The sequence below is a fragment of the Mauremys mutica genome, chromosome 3, assembly GCF_020497125.1.
Source record: "Mauremys mutica isolate MM-2020 ecotype Southern chromosome 3, ASM2049712v1, whole genome shotgun sequence".
NCBI lineage: Eukaryota > Metazoa > Chordata > Testudines > Geoemydidae > Mauremys > Mauremys mutica.
Window position 1 is genome coordinate 10,693,969 of NC_059074.1, and position 27,663 is coordinate 10,721,631.

General features: G+C 44.3%; 1 protein-coding gene across 3 annotated transcripts in view; it reads right to left on the reverse strand.

Moving 5' to 3' along the window:
• PINX1 (PIN2 (TERF1) interacting telomerase inhibitor 1) overlaps window positions 1-19,452 on the reverse strand; it is a 78,137-nt gene extending 58,685 nt beyond the window's left edge. The window contains exons 1-7 of one of the 3 annotated variants that reach the window (XM_045010785.1): window positions 19,336-19,452; window positions 18,965-19,103; window positions 8,200-8,309; window positions 6,338-6,430; window positions 5,497-5,575; window positions 2,937-3,026; window positions 1,344-1,417 (exon numbers count right to left, since the gene is read on the reverse strand). In XM_045010785.1, the coding sequence (XP_044866720.1) occupies window positions 1,344-1,417; window positions 2,937-3,026; window positions 5,497-5,575; window positions 6,338-6,430; window positions 8,200-8,309; window positions 18,965-18,983 (465 nt within the window). In that variant the 5' untranslated portion in view covers window positions 18,984-19,103; window positions 19,336-19,452. Of the gene's footprint in view, window positions 1-1,343; window positions 1,418-2,936; window positions 3,027-5,496; window positions 5,576-6,337; window positions 6,431-8,199; window positions 8,310-18,755; window positions 18,784-18,964; window positions 19,108-19,335 lie in introns of those variants that run through there. The other 2 variants (XM_045010783.1, XM_045010782.1) reach the window with 2 other exon arrangements.
• Window positions 19,453-27,663: the final 8,211 nt, after the last annotated feature.

The window sequence follows — 27,663 nt, forward strand, 5'->3', positions numbered from 1 at the left end:
CCAAGCTCCCTGTCACTGGCTTCCCATGAAGCTGTAGAACAGCTTTAAAATGTTTTTGATTGGAGCTGGCACAAGGCTCTGCATAGTCTAGCTCCATCACATATGGTATTCAAGAAATCCTCTCAGTTCAAACACAGGCTCCAGACTTCCCTCTAACCACAACCAACTTCAGAGAGCCCACAGGATTAGCAGTATAATTCCTGTGACACGTTCTTTTGTCCCTTCTGTGTGTGCACACTAGTGATCATCAGTATTGCCAAAACACTTGCCTGGTTGCACTAGTCATGTTCCTGCACAAGGGAATCACTCTGCATATTCATAAGACAGACACCCTCCCCATAACAGCAAAATGCTACTGAAACATTAAGTGCAAACCTAGCTGTGACCTACAGAACTCACATCGGTGAGTCTATAAGTGCCAATTTGGACTTCACATTTTACCTACCTGAAGGAACAAAGAGTCCCTGGGAGATATTTAATAGCAGAACTCATTTATGCCTGTGTGTATTGCATACCGAACAACAAAAGTGAAAACCAAGCCACCATATTTAAGGTGACATTAAAAAGCTCCTCAGGTTTAAAATTTGTAAATATTCAGCTCTCTTGTGGAAACATAACAAGTTGCTGAGTTTGGTCAGTTTTTGCTAACTATTGTACTTTATATTTACAATATGTACATAATCTGCAACTCCAACAACAACAGATAGCTACTATGCATTCTATACTGCAAATAAGAGTGTAAAAGGAAAAACAAAATTCTTAATACTGACTGATTTGTAGAGAAGTTATGCCATGCCCGCAGTAGATCATTAAAACATCCACTAAACTCACTCTTTTCACCCAACAGTTAAAAGCTTGCCCTTCCATTCAGAGCTTTAATGGGGGCTTTAAAGCCATTGCTCTTGAAGAGTATGTAAAAATCTCACTTGCACCAAGACATTTGGATATGTGCATAGGTTTCTTTAAAAGGAAAAATGTTAAAGGAAGAGGAATGATTTATACTGTTGAACCCACGATCAAGAAAGACGTACTAGCCTGTCGACCTGCAGGGACATGCTGGCTGCCGCTTCCTGCAGCTCCCACTGGCTAGGAACGGCGAACCGCGGCCACTGGGAGCTGCAGGCGGCCGTGCAAATGTAAACAAACTGTCTGACGGGTCACCAGCAGATTACCCTGACGGGCGGCGTGCAGCCCGCGGGTTGCACACCACTGCCCTCACTAGTTTTGAGATGGAACTTGGTACGTTTATAAACGGGATTTTATGACAGGGTTGCCTGTGATAGCAGGGGACTGGACTTGATGACCCAGGGGGTCCTTTCCAGTCCTACATTCATATGATTTACCTCAGGTTTTGTACTCTGTCGTTTCCCAAAAATGCAGGACAGGTCATCTTCGCTGCGGGACGAGAGATCCTTTCCTGGAGGGGTGGGGAGAGGAGAGCAAAGCAATGCAGCCATTATTCATTTGGACAATGTCAAAAGTGAACAGTGGGGTTCCAGAAGCCTTGGGGGCTGGGGGAGAGACAGGGACAACATGCTAAACGCGGATTGTCCTTGGCCCTTTTGCAGAGGGAGGAATGGGTAGGGGGCACAAGAAGCCCACTGTAGTGCCTGTCCTCAGACAGACAAAAAATGTCTCTCTGCACTCCCTCAAGTCATCCCAAAGGGGCCGGGGAAGGGGTGGAGTCCTGGCCCTACCCCCTCTCCCTCCACCTTGATGGACATGCTGCTGACTGGATGCAGCAGGGTGGAGAAGGCTGCACCAAGCTAGAGGGAGGCATGGTCTGTGTCCCCCTACAGACAGGGCGAGCGCAGGGAGAAAGCGTCTCCTCGAACTCTGGCTGGATATCCCTGCCTTTGACAGCATTAAGTCTTCTTCTCTAGATACAGTGTAGCCATCAAGGCTGGGGGGTGGGGTGAGGGTTAATCTTGGCTCATGAAGAGCAAAACTTCTACCGTTGGAAAGTACCAGATTGCCCCAGCTCACAGGTCTCTGAAAACGTTTTCAAGGGCAGGGCAGTGATGCTTCAGGCCCTACAATAAGCTTTATCCCCATCTGCATACTACGCTGTCTGAATACAGGAGTGGTAGACAAAGCAGAGGAAGGGGAAGAAAGGAGGAGTGATGTGACATCTTGAGATGCCACCAAAAGTTAGCTGCAGCCTTTGGTGGAGCCCCAATACTAAAATATGGCCCCATTCAGAAATCAACTGCCACTATTTTATGTGATGCATTCACTAGTGTAACACAACATTATACCGGGGATTATATTTTAACAAAGTACCCATTAGTGGAAAATAGTATGTATGGGTAGAATCAACTCCAATGACATTTTTATTTACTTACACAGAGAGAGAGAGAGAGAGAACTGATAGAGAGATAGGATTACTATTAAAGAAAAGCCAGAAGCAGAGGATGGCTGTTATCAAGTTATCACGAAGAAAAAAAATCAAAACTTCAGGAGTTAAATTCAATTATTTGGGTGACTTAGACCAATGATCAATGATAGAGAGAAGACCTGGTAACAGGGCTTTCCTCTTACTGCAATCAAGTGTAAGCTTATCACTGATCTTACACACATGACCACTAAGAGGGGCTCTCATGATTGCACAGGATATAGCTGTACAGATGTCCAAGCAACAACTTTTAGTTAGTTCTTTCAACACGTGGACCATTGTGTTTTTTCTTTTATACCATTCAAAATAGTCACCCTTCCTTATTAAATAGCAGCTTCCTACAATGATTGAATTATTCAAGAATACCAGCCTAAAGCCAACAAAAACTGCCAAATAAAGCAGGAAGGCTGTATTATAATTTAAAGCTGGTTGCCACATGGATGTGTCTAATGCCAAATGTAAGTCAGAGGGTATGTGTCATCCTGGTACATAGATATTTATAACCCTGCAGTTCATGAAAGAACAACAATGTGCCCCATACCTTTTGCAAACTTCATATAATGAACACGTTTCCTGGAGGATCTGGATTTCTCTTCAAGACTGAATGTCTTCTTCTGCTCGCTAGAGGGCTCTAAAACACAAAGGTTACGTTTCCATTAGACAAACGCTAACCACTAAACTCAAATGTCAGTATATTTAACACCACAATTTAGGGCCATGTCCCATCAACCGGTCACAACATAACATCAAAGGAGCATGGTAAGTGCTGTTCAAGATACGTTACCAGATGATCTTATTACCCCACTTCCCAGCTATTGTTACCCCCAATTGTTATAAAAGTAATTTGAAAAAAGATGCAAGTTCTTCAGGGCAGGGACAGTGTCTTGTTACTAAACATTTATATGGCAACAGTGCCTAGAACAATGGCCCGCCAACCTGATTGCTTCTAAGTGCTGTACAATGTCTTTATGTACAACCCCTAGATAGAGTCTGTTGTTATCATTTGTTGCCCACCATACCAAGTCATCTAAAAGGAATTCTTGAAGACAAACACACTGATATATAGGAGCGACTTTAAGTTAGGTTCTGTGTGGACAGGTTCTGTGTGGAAACAATGAGGCATTTGTGAGTCCACTGCTGTCTAATCCAGGGGGAACACAAAACATTCTCAGAAATAAGAATTCTCAGTGGAGAGTCAATCGCAATCTCACACTTCCAGCAAGAGTGACACCAGCACTCTCTTGTGGCTGTAAGGTGGAACTTCAGTATCCAATATCAGGAATTTTATCTATGGCGCTTTCACTGGAGAGATGCATTATCATCTCCTCTACTGACTACTGAGACTCAGTATTAGGGCTGGGCGAATGCTGGAGAAATATTCACCCTCATTTTAAAAACAATTTGCTTTATGTCCATATCCTATTCACTTTTCGTGAATACTGAACAACTAAATGGGTGCTCAGATACCATGGGGGTGAGCCAAGCATAAATATCTTTTGAAGACCCTTGATATCGAAACTTAGCACAGCATAGAACTTTGGAGAGGTCACAATGGTCTACCTAGGGGATACAGCCCAGGACTAGGAACCAGGACAGCTTCCTTCAATGTCACTAACTCACTGTGCATCCTTGGATGAGCCATTTAAGCCTCTCTGGTCCTCAGTTTCCATATTTGTAAAAATGGGGTTAGTGACACTTGCCCACCTTTGAAAGCACTTAATGGATGGCATCAACTTACAAAGAACATTAGGGTCTTCCCAGGGGTTACAGCTAACGGAACTTCCTGTAGCTCAGTAGGATTTTATGATCAGATTTTTAATTGTATTCAGATTCCTGAAGATGTAGAGAGGTTCCCAGTGGGATCTTTAAAGGCACCTAAATTCCATGGAAGTTAAGAACTAGACACTTTGAAAATGACCCAGGCACCTCTCTATATCTTTAGACACCTAAATACCTTTAAAAATCTGGCCCTTAGAGTTTGAGGACCAGGATACCAATCGCAGCCCTGTAGGTGTGCGGCTTATTAAGGGGAGGTTGTAGTTTCTCCACCGTAAAAACTGATTTTGATCTTCCTCGTAACTCCAAAATAACCCCACACTCTTGCTGTCATTTTTAGGATTAACTCATTAGCAGCTACAGTTTGCTCTGAATATTTTGAATAAATTCACTAAGGCCAACATACTGCAACTGATAATTTGTGACCAGACGCTGCACCCAGGCAGAACCCCACTGACTTTAATGGGGCCCCACCAGGGAACTAACGGTTGCAGACCTGGAGCCCAACGGCTTGTCAGCACATAAAAATTGCCCCAGTCTAAGCAAAGGCAGGATGGTAGATCGAGATAGTTAAACTTATGCAGCACTATGTGGACGCTTGCACCGTTTTAAATCTTGTTTATATCAGTTTAGTATGTTCCTATTATTTAAACCAGCATGTGCATAGACCAGGCCCAAGTACTTTCTGAGACCAAGAGACAGCTCTTTTCAGACATTTTTGACAAGTTTCCTGCTTCTGCATGTCCTTCCCTTTCGCCCAACTAAATCACATTACCCCACCATACTTAAAGAGTAGGTAGGTTTTGACCCCAGCTCATGCAAACAGCAGTTTCTCAAGGGCAGAAAAAGGGAAACGCTGAAGAAACTGCCACTAGGTAAAAGCCAGACACAATTCTGCATCAATGAGGCTGACAAGAGGTAAAGTGTGGCAATGGAGAATGTTTGTGTCACACGCCTTTGAACTGCCTCAGGCTGTTTTTCAGTGGCCAGCTGCTGCTTCTGCATATCCCACCAGATAAAGGGAACACACCTGTCTGCCTTTTCTATTGAAAAGCCCTAACCAGGGCCTGATTCAAAGCCCATTACAATCTATGGAATTTAAATGTAATTCATATACATTCTCATCAAAATTAACACCCTGGTTCTGCGTGGCATTGAGCCCTCTGTTCCCATTCATTTTAATGAGAGTTGAAGGGGGATGAGCATCGTGCAAGAAGTATCACCAGCCCACAGGACTGGACCTTAATTTGCCTTTTAAGAAATGAAAAATAGAGGAAATTCTCAGTGAAACTTCCAGCACCCAATATAGCCAAGTATTAACATACCTGATTCACCTTGCCCGTGGCAATTATTCAGTTCAGCCAGAAGTTGGTTGAAGTCATCTTGATGAGCAATCCAGTTGTCCTGTAAATAGCACCCAAGTGAATAAGAGGCAAAAGATCCTATCAAAAGGTCTATCAGAGTCTCACTCTACATCCTCTAGCTCTAAACATCAAAGGGCAACTAGGAATCCCCTAAAGTTTCACAGGTAGAAACACTAACTACAGCTCGTTAAGTTCGCTCCAAGTGCCTACGAGTTGCGTTGTAAAGTCTTCAAACAATACTGAGCTGTTGTTGGCTCTGTCATGCCCCAGTCTGGGCAAGTTGTTTTCAGCTACAGGCAGGAAATGCTAACATAATTTTCCTGCAGCACAAAAGATGAGAACACACAAAGTCAGTTCAGATGTTGACTCAGACAGCGCCTTTAGGGCTCGATCCCACATTCTGTGCAAACCCACGACTGCCAACGGGAAATGGGGACTGTTCCAGGAATAGGGAGCAGAATGACAGGAAGGCACGAAACCAGGCCTAGTAAAAGCAGACAAAGGGATATCTACCAGCAAACAAACATTTCAGTTGTCTGTGGGAAGTGGCATCTCTGAGCAGCCTTCTCCCCATTATTCACCGCTGCCTCCTCGCTCCAACATCCTCCCCAAAAAAAACCAAGAGGACACAACTGTACCAATACCGCTGTTAGCTGGTTTCTCTCTTCTGTGAGATGTTCATCATTATCCTGACACCACACAAACTTGATGATAGATTTCACTCACTTCCCATTACATAAAGGGGCTGTCAACAATCAGCACATTCTTACCTGGGTTGGCAGCAAAGCTAACTAGTACTCACCTCGTAATTTATGGCTGCTCCTAAACCAAGTGTGTTGTTTTTCACTTGAACCTTGATGTGCTCTGTGCTCCCTTGTTCCTGAACCCCAAGACCCTAATGAGAATATAAGGCAAATTGTAAGCTTCTTTCAGGAGCAACACTAAAGATAAATATAGGTATCATACCGAAAGACCATTTGTTTTCGAAATACAGACAAGACACAATTTATATTATTTATTTTCTAGCCTATGATTTAATTCAGGCAAATGCTATAAGCAGCACATTGAGAATTTGTGTATTTTTAACTTATTGTTTATGTCCCTCTCAAAACACCAAAGTTGTAATATCACTGAGTTGTGCATGATTAATCAGGACACCACCACCACCAGGTGGCAGGAAAACCAAACATGCTAAGCCCATGCTAGGATACCGTGTTTTAGCCAAGGTACCGATCAAAGATAAGACCTCATTCTCTAGCCTGTTTATTATTTCCTAGCCACACAGATAAGGAGAAGTCACATAAGAACACTTGTAGGCCACATCACGGTATTTGGGAGTAGTGCAGATGAGGCCCTATGATTGAAAACCTGTTTTATGTAGCAATAACTCATATTTAAACATGACTGTTGCTAACATGGGCCCAGACGACAGTGAATTTTCCCCACTTTAGCTGTAATTCCAGTGTAGGCAGGACTTATAGCATGGTTTTAGGATATTTCAGGAAAAAAATTCTGTCCACTTTAGTTAAGATAACAGCTGTGCTTGGACATGGCTGTTGCCAGCATGATTTTATCCAATGTGAGCAGAATGTTTGACAGCATCCTTTCAATCTCAGTTTTAAAATCCTATGGCTTTCATACTTATTTTCACATCACATTAAAAGCACTAACAAATGTGCATTTGTGCTTACAAATCAAGAAGTTTATTAATCACAGTTAGAAAACCTATAGAAGCCAATGGACTCATTGATGTCAATAGGTTTGGGATCAGGCCCTACCTGTTGCAGTCTGTATGCGAAATTCTGCTCCAGCAACTAAGTGCAAAATCAGAGCCAGTTAAAAACCTCTTTTCTTTAAGCAACTTCCCCAAGTCAACACAGTTATTGTGAGAAATTCAGGAGCACCTCTTTTCTTTCATCAGAAGTTCTGTGAGTCTCCTAAACTCAAGAAAGCCACAACTATTATTTTTTTTTATAAACGGCGGATGAGGAATACCCGAGATGAGAGATGCCTTTAAAAACAAAAACAATGAAGACCATTCTCTTTTGCGTTTAGTCAGGTAACTAGCACCTGGAAATGCTGAAGAGACACAGGCCTCAGTTCTGGGCTCTGTGGGGTCTCTATAGAAACTGAGCCACTGTAAAGAGGTAGCAGAGATGTCTTTATTGGCCAACAGGGAATATTTCTGGCATTGGAAGATCGCTGGCCTCCACCCAGAGCTCTCTATCATAGGAGCATTCCTGGGGTGGGAAGAGTTGTGGCTTGATGCAATGCTCTGGCTATTCTGTGTGGAAGAGCAGATCATAAGGGGTCATTGAAAGCTGTCAAAAGTTAGAGAAGCTTCAGGAGCTGCTCCATCTTACACCCCAGGCAGCTGTCAGCATTTGGGAGGCCCATCTGTAGCTCCTGCAGTTCTGAATTGGGGTCACCCATCTCCTTATCAAAAGAGAGCAGAACAGGGGGAAAAAAAAAAAAGGGAACCAGGACAGCAGGAGAGACCCCCCTGCTACTGATTTCTGGATAACAGTAAAGTACCTACTAAAAAGGATATGGCCTAAGAGCTGCCTGTAATTCCTGTATCCAGATCTCTCTCAGTATTTCAAATTCTGCAACACCTGAGAGTTTGCTTTTCTGGAAGTCCACTTACTTCCCTTTAGACCATACCTTTCCTTTGGACCATCCCATTTTTTCCAACATCTTCTGGCCAAATTTGGATTCATCTTTACTCCAGGCGCTGTTTCTAGGATCCACAGACCACTTCTGCTTTTTACGGGCTACAGCAGGGGGAAAAAATGTTATGCTCCATTTAATATCACAGAAGCTGATAATGCAATTAAAAAAAAAAAGTCAAGACATTATTTTCCCTCCAAACAGAATCTAAAACAGACTTATATAGTCCCTATTACCAAAGTATCTGAGCATCTCAATCTTCAATGTATTTATCTTCAGAACACTTCTGTGAAGTAGGGAAGTGCTATTAGCCCCACTGTTCAGACAGGGAGCTGAAGCACAGAGATACTAAGAGACTTGCCCAAGGTCACACAGGAAGTATGTGGCAGAGCAGCGACTCAAATGCAGGTCTCCCAAGTTCTAGGCTAGTGCCCTAATCACTGGACCATCCTTCCTCCCTGAATGTCAGATTATAGTGAATCTAATCACTGCTTTAATAAAAAAAAAAAACCCTAAACATAACCAGTCACAGATGCCTGCTTATTCAAACAAGTACAGAACAAGCCCCAAAGTGATGAAAACTTTCAAGGGCTGCACAGAGAATGGCTAATTTATCTGAGAACTCAGATGACATTATTATTTGTATTACAGTTGCACCCACCTAGAGTCTCCAAATGAGGATGAAGGCCACATTGTGCTCAGACACAGTAAGAAAGATCCTCTGCTTTGAAAAGCTTACAATCCTACAAACAATTACGCACATGCTTAACTTCCACTGAAACCAACGAAGTAAAGCTGGCATAGCAAAGTTAAGCATGTGCATAACTGTCTGCAGGATCAGGGCCTAAACAGAAAAAGGAAGTATTATTCCCCTCATTTTACAGATGGAGGCACAGAGAGATAAATGGCTTGCTCAAGATCATAAAAATTCTGTGGCTGAGCCAGGAATTGAACCCAATTCCCGAGTCACAATTCCATGCTTTAACTACAAGACCATCATTCCTCTAAATGCACCTGTGGAAAATAGGAACAAGAGTACAGGATCACAATTTGGTTTGGCCCCAATTCTGGTTCTTCTAAAAAACACTCCGACTTAAAAAAAAAAAAATCCACAAAACACAGCGATGAACAAAATCAATCGTGTTTTTTAACATTAAAGTTCCCAGGCAGCATTAGAAGCGCTAGTAACTACCCTGCGCAGTACAGAAAAACCACCCTCAAGAAAAGTCCTATTGGATTTAAGAGGAAATTATACCCTGCTGATGGAATACCCCAAAATTCCATCAGATGGTTAAATACCACTAGAAAGGATCTCATTCTCTGGAAAACTTTAGAGGTTTCTAGAGAGATCTCTATGTGACTTCCGGTATGCTTTTCCATAAGTGAAACTGACCAGCCTGTTTTCACTGTCCAAGTTGAGTAAAAATTCAAGAAGTTAATAGAGCATAAAGGGAGAAAAGTCTAAAGCTCTGTTAGTGTTGATAATCTACAGTGATACCAATAACATACGGACTGTTTGTGTTTACAGATAAACACAAAGTGGCTGAGATGATCAAAAGGGCCTAAATATGCCAAGTGCCCAACACTCTCACAGATCTTCACGGGGAACTGGGCACTTCACCTCCTTAAGCTAATTTGAAAATCTCAACCAAAAGGAGTTATGTGGATGCTGGCCAAAATTTACAACGCTAACTAGTGATTTTGGGCAACCAACTTAACACACCTCAAAGAAACCTGATTTCAAAAAATAATGATCACCAGTCCTCTGAAAATTGAACTGAACATTGAATCTCACAACATTTGAAAATCTTGGCCAGTGTCCCTTTAAGCCACAGAAAGTTGTACTTTTTAAAAAAGTCAACCAGTGCAGCATAGGAGGATCAATTCAAGAGGACATAGTCACACACATACGGAAGGTTTCAAGTACACTAATGTCTCCTTCCCAATTCCACGTCTTACACTGTCCCTTTTCCTCTACCCCTTTAGCCTGAAGTCTCCTCATCATTGTTCTCCTTTCACCTTCCTCAAATCACTATAATCCCACCTGTTCAGCACTTCCTACCGGCTATAACATCTGTCTATTGTAACTATTATGCAGGATAATGGCTTAACAAAACCTGAGGAATTAAACTGGCACATCCTACACAGGTGTAAAGCTGCCACATATATCTAAGATGCTTTAAGGTTCATATTCCCCAGAGAACCCTGGTTCCAAGACCTAGTAGAGTAGCTTCTCAAAGCTGAAATCTGTAACACTTTCCTGGCACCTTCAATCACAGGATCTCAAATCACTTTACAGACAGAGTACTAATCTTCACATTTCTCTGAGGCAGACGTGTTAGTCCTATTTTACAGATAGGAAAACTCAAGCACAGAGAAGTGAAGTGAAGTGACTTAGTTAAAATCAACAAGAAATCTGTGGTAGAGCCAGGAATCCAACCTCTGTGCTGCAGCCATCATAGAATCATAGAATATCAGGGTTGGAAGGGACCTCAGGAGGTCATCTAGTCCAACCCCCTGCTCAAAGCAGGACCAAATCCAACTAAATCATCCCAGCCAGGGCTTTGTCAAGCCTGATCTAAAAAACCTCTAAGGAAGGAGATTCCACCACCTCCCTAGGTAACCCATTCCAGTGCTTCACCACTCTCCTAGTGAAAAATCCCTTCTCCTCCAAAGGAGTTTTGGAAAGAACAATTCTCTTTGTCAGAGATATCTGTTCACTGTAATCTTTCCAAAAAGAAGATGTAAACTACCTATCATCCTGCAAGCGAAGTGATTCAGTTCCAACACTAGCACTCCGCTGTACCAAACTGCCCCTGGAGAATTACACTATGGAGGTGCTACTGATAACCTGGACAAGCAGCACCATCCAGTGGAGAAAAACTTCATTCACTCAGACACCTTTTGCTATTCCACTAACTCCAGCTCTGTGCTGTTTGCAATGGATCAGTTCCTGCACACCTTTTGCCCAACTGCAGCCCTGAATGTGACGCTGAACTAGCTGTTCTGAAACTGTGGTCCATGGAGCACTCAATAATTACGGGCAGAGAGCTGGTTGGTGATGTGCTAATGGCTCTCCTCCGTGTCTCCAGCTGCTAAACTGCACTAAGAGGTGGCTAATAACATTACTGTTCTAGGCATCCTCTCCTTGCCCTCCCATCTATCCATCTGTTGTCTCTTGTTTTAGATTATTCTTTTCGCGTCTGACGAAGTGGGCATTCACCCAGAAAAGCTTATGCTCCAATACGTCTGAGAGTCTATAAGGCGCCATAGGACTCTGTTGCTTTTTACAGATCCAGACTAACATGGCTACCCCTCTGATACGTAATACCTAGGAGCTCCAATCATGGATCAGACCCTGTTGCGCTAGGTGCTGTACAAACAGAGAACCAAACCAGTCCCTGCCACAAAGAGCTTGCAGTCTAAGTAGACAGGAGACAACAGACAGCTACAGACTGACAGGGCAGTACAAGGACACGACATGACAATACTGGACAGCATGACAGGCAGTATACTCTGCACACCAGCACCCTGACCAGTGTCAAATTTTTTGTAAGCATCATGGTATAAGAGAGTTTTGAGGAGGATTTTAACATAAGAATGGCCCTACTAGGTCAGACCAAAGGTCCATCTAGCCCAGTATCCTGTCTTCCGACAGTAGCTAGTGCCAGGTGCCCCAGTGGGAATGAACAGAACAGGTAATCATTAAGTGATCCATCCCGTCGCCCATTCCCAGCTTCTGGCAAACAGAGGCGAGGGACACCATTCCTGCCCATCATGGCTAATAGCCATTGATGGACCTATCCTCCATGAATTTATCTAGTTCTTTTTTGAATCCTATTATGATCTTGGCCGTCACAACATCCTCTGGCAAGGAGTTCCACAGGTTGACTGTGCGTTGTGTGAAGAAATACTTCCTTTTGTTTGTTTTAAACCTGCTGCCTATTCATTTCATTTGGTAACCCCTAGTTCTTGTGTTATGAGAAATACTAAACAACACTTCCTTATCTACTTTCTCTACACCAGTCATGATTTTATAGACCTCAATCATATCTCCCCTTAGCTGTCTCTTTTCCAAGCTGAAAAGTCCAGTCTTATTAATCTCTCCTCATACAATAGCCGTTCCATATCACTAATAATTTTTGTTGCCCTTTTCTGAACCTTTTCCAATTCCAATATAACTTTTTTGAGATGGGGCAACCACATCTGCACACGGTATTCAAGATCTGGGTGTACCATGGATTTATATAGAGGCAACATGATATTTTCTGTCCCTTTTGTAATTATTCCCAACATTTTGTTCACTTTTTTGACTGCCGCTGCACATTGAGTGGTTGTTTTCAGAGAACTATCCACAATGACTCCAAGATCTCTTTCTTGAGTGGGAACAGCTAATTTAGACCCCCATCATTTTATATGTATAGTTGGAATTATGCTTTCCAATGTGCATTACTTTGCATTTATCAACATGAAATTGCATCCGCCATTTTCTTGCCCAGTCACCCAATTTGGAGAGATCCTTTTGTAGCTCTTCACAGTCTGCCTGGGTCTTAACTATCTTTAGTAATTTTGTATCATCTGGCAAATTATACCACCTCACTGTTTACCTCTTTTTCCCAGATCATTTATGAATATGTTGAATAGGACTGGTCCCAGAACAGACCCGTAGGGGACACCACTATTTATCTCTCTCCATTCTGAAAACTGACCATTTATACCTACTTTCTGTTTCCTATCTTTTAACCAGTTACCAATCCATGAGAGCACCTTCCCTCTTATCCCGTGGCAGCTTATTTTGCATAAGAGCCTTTGGTGAGTGACCTTGTCAAAGGCTTTCTGAAAATCCAAGTATACACTATATCCACTGGCACCTTATAGACTAACAGACTTGCATCTGAAGAAGTGGGTATTCACCCACGAAAGCTCATGCTGCAAAACGTCTGTTAGTCTATAAGGTGCCACAGGATTCTTTGCTGCTTTTACAGATCCAGACTAACACGGCTATCCCTCTGATACTTATATCCACTGGATCCCCTTTGTCCACATGCTTGTTGACCCCCTCAAAGAATTCTAGTAGATTGGTGAGGCATGATTTCCCTTCACTAAAACCATGTTGACTCTTCCTCAACAAATTATGTTCATCTTTATGTCTGACAATATTGTTCTTTATTATAGTTTCTACCAGTTTGCTTGGTACTGAAGTCAGGCTTACAGGCCTGTAATTGCCGGGATCACCACTGGATCCCTTTTTAAAAATTTGCGACACATTAGCTATCCTCCAGTCATCTGGTACAGAAGCTGATTTAAATGATAGGTTACAGACAACAGTTAGTAGTTCTGCAATTTCACATTTGAGTTCCTTCAGAACTCTTGGGTGAATACCATCTGGCCGGGTGATTTATTGCTGTTTAATTTATCAATCTGTTCCAAAACCTCCTCTAATGATACCTCAATCTGGGACAGTTCCTCAGATCTATCACCTAAAAAGAATGGCTCAGGTTTGGGAATCTCCCTCATACCCTCAGCCATGAAAACGGATGCAAAGAATTCATTTAGTTTCTCCGCAATGGCCTTATTGTCCTTGAGTGCTCCTTTAGCATCTTGATCGTGCAGTGGCCCCACTGGTTGTTTAGGAAGCTTCCTGCTTCTGAGGTACTTAAAAAAAAAATTGCTATTATACTTTTTGAGTCTTCGGCTAGCTGTTCCTCAAATTCTTTTTTGGCCTTCTTAATTGTATTTTTACACTTCATTTGCCAGTGTTTATGCTCTTTTCTATTTTCCTCACTAGGATTTAACTTCCACTTTTTACAGGATGCCTTCTTGTCTCTCACTGCTTCTTTTACTTTGTTGTTTAGCCACGGTGGCTCTTTTTTGGTTCTCTATGTTTTTTAATTTGGGGAATATATTTAAGTTGAGCCTCTATTATGGCATCCTTAAAAAGTTTCCACGCAGCTTGCACCAATTTCACTTTTGGCGCTGTACACTTTAATTTCTGTTTAACTAACCTCCTCATTTTTATGTACCGTATTTTCCGGTGTATAAGATGACTTTTTATACTAAAAAACAACCCCCAAAAATCGGGGGTCGTCTTATACGCCGGGTATAAGCACTTCGGCTACATACAGAACGTCCCTGTGCTGATACTGTATGTACCGCGCTGAGCCAATCCCGGCAAGCGGTGTATTCTATTAATGCATACAAAGCTTGCTCGGATTGGCAAAGGTTGTAATAGCCCACCTCTCTGACTCAGCCAATCCGAGCAGGCTTAATAGATGACACCGCTCCCGTGAACGCTCCGCCCTCCTTCTCCTCCCCTTCCCCGGCTTCCCGCGAATCAAATGTTCGCGGGAAGCCTGAAAAAAGGAGCAGGCAGGTAAGCCAGGCGTGTGGGGAAGGGGGCGGGACGGCTCCTCCTGGCCCTGGCCGAGCGCCCCAGCCTGGTCCCTGCCAAGCACCCCCGGCTCGGGCTGGTCCCGCCTGCGTGGCTCGGATCTGGCCCAGCTCGGGCCCCGTGGCTGCGGCCCGGGCCCGGCCAGGGGAGTCGGGCCCCGCGGCTCCGGCGTCGGCCCGGGGAGCCGGGCCCCGCGGCTGTGGCTCCAACCCTGGCCCCCGGCAGGGGTAAGAGGCCAGGGCTGGGACTGGGGCGGGGGAGGAGGGGTTGGATCGGGCAGAGGTTCTGGGGGGGCAGACAGGGGATGGGGAAGGGGGGGTTGGGTAGGCGCCGCGTGGGAGTTCCTGGGGTCTGTTGTTATTAAATGGTGTTGCCTCGGAAGGGGGGGTAGTCTTATACGGCGAGTATAGGCCAAAACCTATGTTTTAACTGGAAAATTAGGGGGTCGTCTTATATGCCCAGTCGCCTTATACGCCGGAAAATACGGTAGTTCCCCCTTTCTGAAAGTATATGCTACAGTTTTGGGCTACTGTGGTGTTTTTCCTGCCACAGGGATATTAAATTTAATTATATTATGGTCACTATTACCAAGTGGTCCAGCTATATTCACCTCTTGGACCAGATCCTGTGCTCCACTTAGGACTAAATCAAGAATTGCCTCTCCTGTGGATTCCAGGAAAAGATGCTCCAAGAAGCAGTCATTTAAGGTGTCAAGAAACTTTATCTCAGCATCCCATCCTGAGGTAACATGTACCCAGTCAATATGGGGATAACTGAAATCCCCCATCATCATTATTATTATTATTGTGTTTTTTATTTTAATAGCCTCTCTAATCTCCCTGAGCATTTCACAGTCACTATCACCATCCTGGTCAGGTGGTCGCTAATATATCCCTACCGCTATATTCTTATTATTAGAGCATGGAATTTCTATCCATAGAGATTCTATAGTACAGTTTGATTCATTTACAATTTTGACTTCATTTGATTCTATGCTTTCTTTCACATATAGTGCCACTCCCACACCAGCACGACCTGTTCTGTCCTTACGATATATTTTTGTAACCTGATATTACTGTATCCCATTGATTATTCTCATTCCACCAAGTTTCTGTGATGCCTATTATATCAATATTCTCATTTAATATGAGGCACTCTAGTTCACCTATTTTATTACTTAGATTTCTAGCACTGGTATAGAGGCACTTTAAAAACCTGTCTCCTTTTAGCTGTCTGACATTACACAATGTAATTGAATGGGAGTCTTTTTTATTTGACTGATTCTGATCAGACCCTGCCTATATTTTATCATTTTCCATCCTCTCGTCCTCACTAGGACATAGAGATTCATTATTAATAGATCCTCTCCTAAGAGATGTCCGAACCATGTGCTCCTCCGCACCTGTCGGCTTTCCCCCAGCCCGTAGTTTAAAAACTGCTTTACAACTTTTTTAATGTTAAGTGCCAGCAATTTGGTTCCATTTTGGTTTAAGTGGAGCCCGTCCTTTCTGTATAGACATCCCATTTCCCAAGGTTTCCCAGTTCCTAATAAATCTAAACCCCTCCTCCCTACGCCATTGTCTCATCCACACATTGAGACTCTGCAATTCTGCCTGTATAACTGGCCCTGCACATGGAACTGGGAGCATCTCAGAGAATGCTTGAAAAAGGATAACAAGGTGGCTTTTCAATTGTTATGGGAAGCGCCTCTCGAGTGTGAGCAGCAGTATGGGAGAAAGCAGAAGATCTTAGTTTGAAAATGTATAAATGGGTGATGGAGGCCAACATCATGAGCTGACATCTTGATATGAGAGATGACAAGTAGGGCTAGGGATGGGCCTTGAAAGTGACAATAAGCAGCTTATATTCGATGCGATAGAGAAGGGGGAGCCAGTGGAGGGATGCAAAGAGAGGAGTGACACGCTTAAAACAACAGGCTAGGAAAATGGTCTTTACAGCAGCATTTTGAATGGATAAAAGCATGGCAAGATTGCTTTTGTCAAGGCGAGAGAGAAGGATGTTGCAGTAATTGAGAACCAAGAGAATGAGAGCTTGGACAAGAGTTTTAGCTACGTGGCTGGATAAGAAATAGTTCTCCTCCTCTCTTTTGGAATGAATACTGATAATACAGCGATTGAATTTGGTCCAGAACTGCACACACAAAAATGAATGTGCATAATCTGCCTTCAAAATTACCACAAGCTAGTCACACATGCAGAGTTCTGGCAAACCCTACGTAATTAGATTTATTCTTTAAATAACTATTTCAGCGCTTCCCAGTATATGCAAGTATAAATGTTAACACAGCACTAAATTTTCAATTATTGTACATTGGATACTGCACAATTCTGAATAACCATACTGATGGGGACTTGCATGTAATTGTGCACTCTAGGTATAACTTTTTCAAATCAACTCAGAGGTATATCTCTCAAATTAAAAAAAACAACTTTTAAGATTCATTACATATTCTGGCCCCAGTCGTGCAGAAATATATTATTTAGATTTGACAGTAAAAGAAAAGAAGAATGCTCATTCAAAAGCTCTGAGTGCCCCAATAAATAATTAAGCTTTCAAAACCATCTAAGGGCATTAAAAACTATTTTATACATTCTGTTGACCAATACATGCTGGCCAGCACATATCTATATATATATTTTACAGAAATATGTATTATCCGCACCACATATACATTAGCATGCATCAAGCACAAAATTTTGTAGCAGTTATATAGCCTAAATTGGCCTAGATCTTTACTTATAATCCTGTTCACTTATGTTAAGTATCTCATAATACCTGGTATTTACTGAAATAAATACCAGGTATTATTGGCTTAGGTAGATAGGAAAAATCTCAGGATCAGACCATGAGTGTTTTACCATAGTAATAAGCCTCTCTCTTAGGCTCTGTCTACACTACACAGCTTTTAGCGACATGGCTGTGTCGCCACAGCCGTGCTGCTAAAAGTCATGCAGTGTAGCTGCCATTTGTTGGCTCTCCTGCCAACAAAAACATCTACCCCCAACAAGAGTGCTCCTGCCGACAACGCGCTGTTCACACTGGCACTTGTTGTGGCAAAACTTTTGTTGGGGTGGGGGAAGGAGAAACACCTCTGAAAGACTCAAGTTGTGTCATACAATTGCCAGTGTAGACATAGCCTTTGAGATTTCCATTGCAGCAGAAGAGTAAAGTTGCTGATCACAGTCTTTATCTTGGAACTTTAGTTGATCTTTTCTATATCCTGGGTCCAGGCCCTTGAGTGCTTTGAAGATATGTACCGAGACCTCGAACTTGATTCCATCATCCAGCAGCATTAAATAATCAAATTGTGGTAACAGTTTACCGCACACTCAATTAAAAAAAAGCCTCTCCCACAAGAACATACACCCTCCTTATGCAAAACCTCTATAATACTAACGTTTAACATTAAGCACAAATCTTGTTTGAGTTCAGCGGGGCTATGTCAAGTATGTTCTTAACTTCCTGCATATGTATAAGTCTTTACACAGTCAGGGTACTCTCTCACGCAGATACTACGAAGTTTTGTTCTGACAACAGAAAATCCCTCTTGCCATCACTGGGGATAAGGCAGTGTTCGTTTCCTGTCCTAAATTGTTGTGCGTCGTTAAGCGGCTGCCACCCTTCCTCGCCAGAGACGGCTGTGTTTCACCACGGCATCCATGTGCGCGCTCACACCATCGCGCAGTGTCCGGGCACACACCAAGGGCCACGATGAGGAGCGTTTTCCCCTCGGATGGGCGGCTCTTTTACTGGGGGGGGGGGGGAGCGACGCTGGTGTGGGAAACAACCCCATGGGGGGCCCAACAACACAGCTTCAGCCCCCACCCAGCACCCTGCCCCCACCCACAGAGGGGCGGGGGCCCAGTGCCCACCCTGCCCAAAGCCCCACAGAGGGGCCCAGCAGGCAGGACCCCCATAGGGGCCTCCCCACTCGCTCCCCCAATGCCTGGGCCAAGGATCCCCCGCCCCCTGCTTTGGTAGCGCCCAGGGGCTCCTCCCAGCAGCCCCACCGCTGGGCCGGGGCCCCAGAGCACCCCGGGCGGGGCAGGGTTCCAGAGGGGAAATCACCCAGCGGGACACAGGAACGCAGCAGGGAGCGGCGCCCCCACCCCCTGGAGGAACAGTGGTATCTCCCTACCCCTCACAATAGCTCCGTCCATCCTTCCCTCACGGACACGCTCCCCTCCCCCCCATCCCTCGTGGTGTCCACCTCCTCAGCGGCTCTGGCGTCTCCCCACACCCCTCCGGCGTAGAGAGTGGTCGCTCCCTTTCCCAGACACCTAATGGTTTCTCCCTGCACCCGCCTTGCCGACTGTAACCCCCCGCAGCAGCAGCCCCACTACTCACGCTCTGCCAGCATCGCCATCTTTGGGGCCTTCTAAGCTAGCGGCGCGCAGAGCCCCCGGCTAACCAGCCGGCGCCGCCATCTTGGGAGAACGGGGCCTTTCTTCCCCTCGGGCGCAGAATAGGGCGCCCGAAGATGTGCCTGACTTAAAAGGGAAGGCAAGTCAAAACAGGGCGCTTTTCCGAGGGGGAAGCGGGGCTTGCTAGGGACGTAGAATAAACCGAGTGCTATTAAAACGCTCAGCCACCCCCAGCGCGGCGTGGAAGCTACACAGGCAACTGCCGGGCAGCCCTACGGCTGTCGGATTGATCCTGCCTGGAGCGGGGTTGGGCCCAGCGCCGGCCGGTGCCGTGTGGGCGCGTGGCGGGCCCACCTGACGCGATGTCCTCAGGCCACCTCCGATGGTTGCCAGGTGACGCTGGAGCCGCGGAGCCGCGCCGCGTGACTTCCGGCCGCGTCCATCGCCGTCTTCGGGATCCCAGTGCCCTCGGGCGGGGGCGTCCCACCAAGTGTCCTTGTCCCGCGAGGGAACGTCCACCCGCGTCCGCGCCCCGGGGCGGCCTACATGAAAACGTTGCGCCCTGGTGGGGCATGACCCCCCTGGGCGGTGGGGCTGGGATCGCCTCACCGCATGGAGCGCAGCTCAGAAGAGAGAGTTTCTCCTAGACCCATCGCTCTGCCCGTCCCGTTTCCAATCACAGAACAGCCTTGTGGCTAGGGTGACCAGACAGCAAATGTGAAGAACCGGGACGGGGGTGGGGGGTAATAGGAGCCTATATAAGAAAAAGACCCGAAAATCAGGCCTGTCCCTATAAAATCAGGACATCTGGTCATCCTACTTGTGGCAACAATAGCGATTGCTTACTTAGACACGTAATGTCAGGGCTACAAAATAGGCTTGTCAAAACAGCAAAGAGTCCTGTGGCACCTTATAGACTAGCAGACGTATTGGAGCATGAGCTTTCGTGGGTGAATATTGACCCATGAAAGCTCATGCTTCAATTCGTCTGTTAGTCTGTAAGGTGCCACAGGACTTTTTGCTGCTTTTACAGATCCAGACTAACACGGCTACACCTCTGAAAATAGGCTTGGTTATAAGAGAGCATGGGAGAGACCAGTGCTCTCCCGCTGACAAAGCACTGTCCACACTGATGCTATTCATTGGTAAAACATTTGTTGGTCGCGGCTGTGTTTTTTCACACACCCCCAAGCAACAAAACTTTTTGGGGAGGAAGGGATGGCTCAGTGGTTTGAGCATTGGCCTGCTAAACCCAGGGTTGTGAGTTCAATCCTTGAGAAGGCCACTTAGGGATCTGGGGCAAAAATTGGTCCTGCTAGTGAAGGAGGGGGCTGGACTCAATGACCTTTTTAGGTCCCTTCCAGTTCTAGGAGATTGGTATATCTCCAATTATTACCTTTTAACCAACAAAAGTGCAGCATAGACAGCCTTAATCTAATCCATTTTCTAGGAGCTGATACCAGCTTGTTTTGTAAAATAAATAGGCCCACATCCTCACAGGTGTTTAGGTGTCTAACTCTCATTGATTTCAGTGGGAGTTAGATGCCTGAAAACCTCTGTGGATCTGCTTCCTATTACTTTGTCCAATCTAGTTTTAAAAGTCTCAAGCAATACAGCTTCTATCCCTTCCCTTGGGAGACTGTTCAACAGCCTAGTAGGTAGCACTGCTGGGAAGTCTTCTCTTTCTAAATTTCATTCAATTCATCCTGGCTATTGTCCCCATTACACTTCCTACATAATTCCTCTGCATTCATGGCACTTAAATCCCTTGTTTCTTTAGAGGACGCCAGAACACTAGTTCTGTTAGTGTGCTAAGAATATGCTACTACATCTCTCTGTATGTGTTTATACAAACTCTCTTTTTAATACAGACCTCTGTTTTTTCACCCTCCTATTCTAATTGTTCATATCTTGTGTGAGCCATTTAACTCCAGTGAAATTTTTTTTCATTTCTGTATTTGGAGACCTTAATGTGTCTTCTCTTTAGACGGTCAATGTAATATCAGATAAAATCTGTAGGTGGTGGTATTACACAGCCCTAAGAAAGAGCTTTAAAATAAAAGAGATGCAGAGATGTTAAAAGTGCAGCTGTACTCTGAAACATAAATTAGTAAAAATGCCATTAGGATGTCATGTTTATAGTTTTGCAGTGGTTTTCCGATCACATGTACTCAGTTTATAAAAGTTAAAAGATACTTTTTTCTAACCACCAGCCCTACAACTTCTACTTGAGATCTGAGAATTAAACTAGGTTAATTCTAAGGAGATTTTCCTTTTTGGGGCATCATTACCTGACAAAGGTTCTGCAGGCCACACTATACCCTCAGTGACAATTGTGCAACTCCCATGGTCTTCAGAGGATTCCTTCAGTGAAAAACGTGCAGTCCTATTGCTTTCAGTTGCAGTGACTGGAATTTAGGAAAACATATTTAATGATGCATAAAAAGGAGTACACCTCTACCCCAATGTAACACGACCTGATATAACACAAATTCGAATATAACACGGTAAAGCAGTGCTCCAGGGAGGCGGGGCTGCATACTCCGGCGGATCAAAGCAAGTTCGATATAACGCAGTTTCACCTATAACACGGTAAGATTTGGCTCCCAAGGACAGCGTTATGTCGAGGTAGAGGTGTATAATCCAGTTTATTCCTTCTTAGCTGGGTTGGTTCTGGCAAAGCTAACACTAGGAAAAAAGTAGTATATAAACATAGACCACATGTATACTCAGTATATGTAGATATAATCTGAATTAGATCTAGTCAGAAAAGTTCCACCCAAAAGAGATTCTGATGAAAAATTTGGGTGGGATGTGTGGAAATTGCAAAAATGTTCATAAAAATGTTTTCTGATTAACTTGATAACTGGATGGAGAATATTAATCTAAATATAAATTTCAACAGAAAATGGAAAAACACTTCACAGAAATGTAAGTGAAATGACTTTTTGCTATTTGCTGACTAACTCTATCCTGAATAGACATGGGGAGTGGGGATGCTGTGTAAGATTGTGCAATTTTACATAGTCCCTTTCCAGAGTGGAATTGCACTTTAAGGTGAAACTTTTCAAAAGTGCCATCTAAGGCCCTGATCCTGCAAACACTTAAGCATGAACTTAACTTTACATACACTAGTAATCCCACTAATGGTGGTCAGGCTACTCATGCTTAAAGAGAAGCACATCCATAAGTGGTTTCAAGTTCAGGGGCTAATTCTCAGTGCTCAATTTTATTTATTCCCCTCTGGCCGAATTTTTAGAAGTGGCCAGCACTCATACCACCCATTGATTTCATGAGAGGGAAGGACTATACTAGGGGCTACAGATACTCAGGACTTTTGAAGATCAAGCCATAGGGATCTGAAGTTGGGCTCCCAAAATTATCCACAATTAGAGGACATGTTTAAAAATGTTAGCCAAAGTGCCTTGGCCCAAGGTCATCACAAGCAGGGCCGGCTTTAGCAAGTGCGGGGCCCAATTCGTACTCAACAGGCGGTGCTCCAGGTCTTCGGCGGCACTTCGGCAGCGGGTTCTTCACTCGCTCTGGGTCTTCAGTGTCACTCAAGGACCCACCGCCGAAATGCTGCCGAAGACTCAGCGCGAGTGAAGGACTCGCTGCCGAAATGCCACCGAAGACCCAGAGCGCCGCCGGGTGAGTAAAAATTAAAAAGGCCACTGGTGCAGGGCCCTCTTAGGCGTGGGGCTCGATTCGGGGGAATCAGGAGAATCAGCCTAAAGCCGGCCCTGATCACAAGGGAGTCAAAGGGCATTACATAAAAGAGTTGCACCTGTTTATCTAAAGATGTGATTTTAAATCGATTTAGTTACATTGGTGCAAAAGGTTTAGGGCATGTCTACACTACAGGTGCGACAGCAGTACAGGTATGCCGGTGTAGCACCATAATGGAGATGCTTTGTACATCAATAGACAGGGTTTCCCTGTTGCTGCAAGTAATCCGCTTCTTCAAGCAGTAGTAGTTAGGTCGGCAGAAGAATTTTTCCATCAGCCTAGCTGTGTCTACAGTGGGAGTTAGGTGGGCATAGCTTTGGCTGTCAGGGATGTGAATTTTTTAACCCTAACCCTAACTTTCAAGTATAGACCAGGCCTTATTTTGGTTTACATTGACCATAGTTTGTTTTAGATTAAGTTGATTAGTATGAGCTAAACCAAAATGAACTATGCTTATACTGAAATATGAATGTCCACACAAGGATTTGCACAGATTTAACTACATTGGTTTAAAAATGATTCAATTAAACCTACTTTCTTGTGTAGGTAAGAACTTAGTATCAGAACCAGGGCTAGCATTAAGGAATTCCTGGCCACCTGTCCTGGGCTCAGCCCACTAGATCACCTGGGTAGATTTTATTTGCAGAGCGCTTCTCATTAATAGTATGAAAGGAACTTTACTGTGGGATTTAGTTCTGTATCTGGAACGGGATTGCATCCTAAAAGAAGAAAGCTTGAGTCTGAGAGAGACAAAAAGCTGAGAGAATAACCTTTTATAAACATTAAGTATAGGCTCAGTTGATCTTAGGTTACCAGTGAGCAAAAAAATATATAATTTTTTAAAATGCCGGAAAATTACATCTCCCCTCAACACATACATCCATGCACACACACACACACAAATGGCTGAGGCATTTTCCTCAATCTTTCAAACAACAAAAATCACCACTGAGCTGAGAACGCTGGAAAGTTTCAGCTCTGGAGAAGTGTTCTTCAAAAAGCTGACGACTCCCTCAAATAAGGCAGTATAATGAAAGCCCACTTTAACCTCCTGGCTGTGCCAGGTGACTGATATACTCTATAGCACTTTTCATTCTCAATGCTCTTTGCCTCATTAGTGACTCCTTACAAGATACCCGTGTCACGGAGTGTGGGGAGTCAGGGCCCTACACCCCCCCCCTCCCACACACACACACACACCTTGCAATTCATCGTGACTCTCAGCCAGCCAGTAAAAGAGAAGGTTTATTAGAGGACAGGAACACAGTCCCAAGCAGGGCTTGTAGGTACAACCAAGACCCCTCAGCCAGGTCTCTCTGGAGGGCAAGGATCTTAGACCCCAGACTTGGGGTTCCCTGCCTCTTTCCAGCCAGCCCAAAACTGAAATAAAAAACCCCTCCAGCAGGCTCTCTTCCCCTCTCCCTTTGTCCAGTTTCCTGGGCAAAGGCCTCGACTTGCTCCACCCCTCTTCCTGGCTCAGGTTATAGGCCCAGGTACCGTCCCTCACCTAAAGTCATCCCCTACTTTCCCATCCCCCATGCAGACAGTTCCAGTAAAACTAAACGACATTCCCAGGTCAATCCGCCCCGCTCCCTACTGCGTCACACCCTGCAAATAAGGTTTATCATCCGCCTTCTACAGGTGAGGAAAATAGGGCAAAGATGCTAAAGAGTCACCACGGTAATACAATTAGGACCTCAAGTTCCTGGCTCCCTGGCCTATGCTCAGACTTCTAGCCCATGCCACTTTCTCTCTCTGCAGTCTACAATGTGTGAATACACCTCCTGCGGTTCCTGTGATCCCCCTCCAACACAGGAGGTAAACCCTTAGGGGGATTTAGTGTATTGGAAGTTCAAAAATGAAAAGGCCATAGCCAAATTGGAGAGAACCAGAGAGGAAATAGGATCTGAATCCTGGCTAAGTAACAGGGCGTTCGTGAGCCAGTTCAGTCTCTGTGCGGTGTGATGGCCTCAGGCCAGTCAGAAAGTGCTTATCAAGTGAACTGCGGGAGAGCTGTGATGGAAGCACTAAGGACACAAGTTGCCTCCGGACTTTAAAATGAAAAGACAGGTTTGATTTAGGACAATGATTAGACAGAACAAGAAGATTAAAGGTGAGCTCTGGTATAGAGGAGTGTCAGTACAGCAGCTATAGAAGAGGCATAGAATCAACCAGTAGGCATGGAGCAAGATTAACAATATCCGATCTGTGGAGCAAAAATGTCAAACTGAGCTACCCACAGTGAGGAGACAAAAACGCTCCAAAGAACAGCTACGGGGGCAGATGATGCAAAGTGACACATTCGCTGCCAACTAAGACTGAGTAAATGCAACAGGTGACTGAGGACACTAGAGGGGACTTGGGCAAAAAGGAGCAGAGAAGGCAGGACTAAAACAAGATGGTAGTATTTGTATTACATTATTTACCCTTTTGCTTATTTACCCTTTCTCATGATACAAAAACCATGGGTCACTCGGTGAAATTAAAAGGCAGCAGGTATAATACAAACACGACAAAATACTTTTTCACACAACATACAATTAACCTATGGAACTCACTGCCATGGGATGTTGTGAAGGCCAAAAGTATAACTGGATTCAAAAAAGAATCAGATAAGTTCATGGAGGATAGGTCCATCAATGGCTATTAGCCAAGTTGGTCAGGATGTAACACCATGCCCAGGGTGACCTTAAACCTCTGACTGATAGAAGCTGGGCGAGGAAGAGGGATGGATCTCTTCAAAATTCCCCTTTTCTGTACACTCCCTCTGAAGCTCTGGTACTGGCCACTCCCGGAGACAGACTACTGAGCTAGATGGACCATTGGTCTGACCTAGTATGACAGCTCTTATATTCTTATTAGCACAACAGGCTTTATTGGTGCCAGGCGCTGTACATTGTAAGAACAGTCCCTGCTCTGAAGGGTTTATAATCTAAGTAGATAAAGCAGATGAAGGATGTGGAAGAAGCGAGTATCACTGTTTTATAGATGGGGAAACCAAGACATGAAGATGTAGTGATTTACCCAAAGCCAGGCAGGAAGCTTCTGGCAGAGCTGAAGCAGAACCCAGATCTCTTAGGTCTTATCCACAGAGCACCTTTGTGCTATTTTCTGTTTTGTGATTCCTATTTAACCCTCTTAAACCACTCACTTCAGTCAAATTAGAAGGGAGAGAATAGCGTTCAATCCAAAGTCACATACGTAAGCATTTGCCAAAACCAAATGTTGCATTTGCACATGCCAAAGTGTTCACAAGAAGCGTTGGCCTGCTCATCCAATCAGGCAACAGAGAAAATACCAGATGACCAGTACCTCATCAATCACAACTACTCAACACAAAAAGAATATCACATGCTAGCAAAGAATTGTTCATGATCCATCCATAGAGACAAACAAGAGTTCATCCCAAAAAAATCAAATCATTTTGAATCCCAAAGGTGTCTGTGGAAATCATGCTCTGTTCCCGGATATTCTATGAGGAGGAAAAGGTGCTAAATATGTTGGATAAATTATTTTTTACAAATTACTTGCACAGAACTAGTCAAAACCCAACAGCAATAAATGAGAGATTGTTTATGAAAAAGCAAACGGGTCTGCACATTTGAATGTGCTCAATTACAGTCATGCATCCGACGAAGTGGGTATTCACCCACGAAAGCTCATGCTCCAATATGTCTGTTAGTCTATAAGGTGCCACAGGACTCTTTGCTGAAATTACAGTCCGTTTTATTCCCCCCCGCCCCCATGAAAGTGCTAAGTTCCCTTTGCAGAATCTTTGTTACTTGTGAGGCTGTGAGAGGAAGAGCTGGAATTTCACATCCTAGGCAGAGCTTGACTTCGGCTTTGTAAGCAAAGCAAATTAGATTCAGAGGCCTTTGAAAGGGCAGAAATAGGGGAACCCACTTTTCAGAGTACAGCTGCCCTTTAAGCTGTAAAAATGACTGACCCAATACTGTCATCTTGGGAATGCTTGAGCTAATAAAAGAGCGCTAAAAATAATCAGCACAGACTCATTAGCTCTTTAATTGCTAACTGCTCTTTCTTTCTCTCATAACCAAATGTCACTTTGTCCCATGTATCTCGCTAGTTACATTGGTTAGTGAGTGCCGGGGGCTGGCTGAGCCCAGTACATGTCAATACAACTTACCAACACAGCTGTATAGGTGCCAATCCATCTTCAACTCCTCCACTCCTCAGCAGATCAGAGTAACAACCTGACAGTTTTGCACCCTCCAAAGCACACTCCAAGCTAGGCAGCGTGGAAAAGAGCAGTGCAGAGAGAGAGGAGGGAGGGAAGTGACATTAACAGACTCTGAAGTGCTCAGTGCCTGGCTGTCCTGATATATGGAATCTTAGCCCTTAAACAGGGGACATTTATTAAAGAAACAGTTACTACTACAGATATACAGGCTTCCCTATAACTCAGGTTCCAGCTTTGTCTCTGTTGTTTACCAGGGACCACATCCTGTTTTGAACGCTATACAGCACACACAAACATCTTGTAGCTGAATAATGTACTGCAAGTCAGCAGACCATTGCAGGGGCCTTGTCTACATTGGTGTAACACCAGTGGGAGCTCTTGTGTAGATGAGGTGCTCGTGACTGCTGGAGTATTTCCTGCCATGTCATTTAGTCTTTCTCTGAGCAGGGCACTATTACACAGTGGTAAAAATGCTGGCACCTGTCTGCACTAGAGCTGCTCCTGTTGCTATCAACACCGGAGCTGCAAAAGTCGGTAATGTTAAGAAAAAGCCATGGAGCTTGTTAATTGGACTTTGCTGCTGTTCTCTGAGCAGCTGGGAGAAAGATGGATCCTCATAGCCAAAGTGCAAGTCAGGATTCAGGAACATCTGCTAAAGAGCTACAGCGTGGATAGGGATGATGCTTCCTGGGGGTCCCCGGATTATACTACATGGGGGTACCCACCTGCCCTTAGCATGAGGAAGCCTGGTC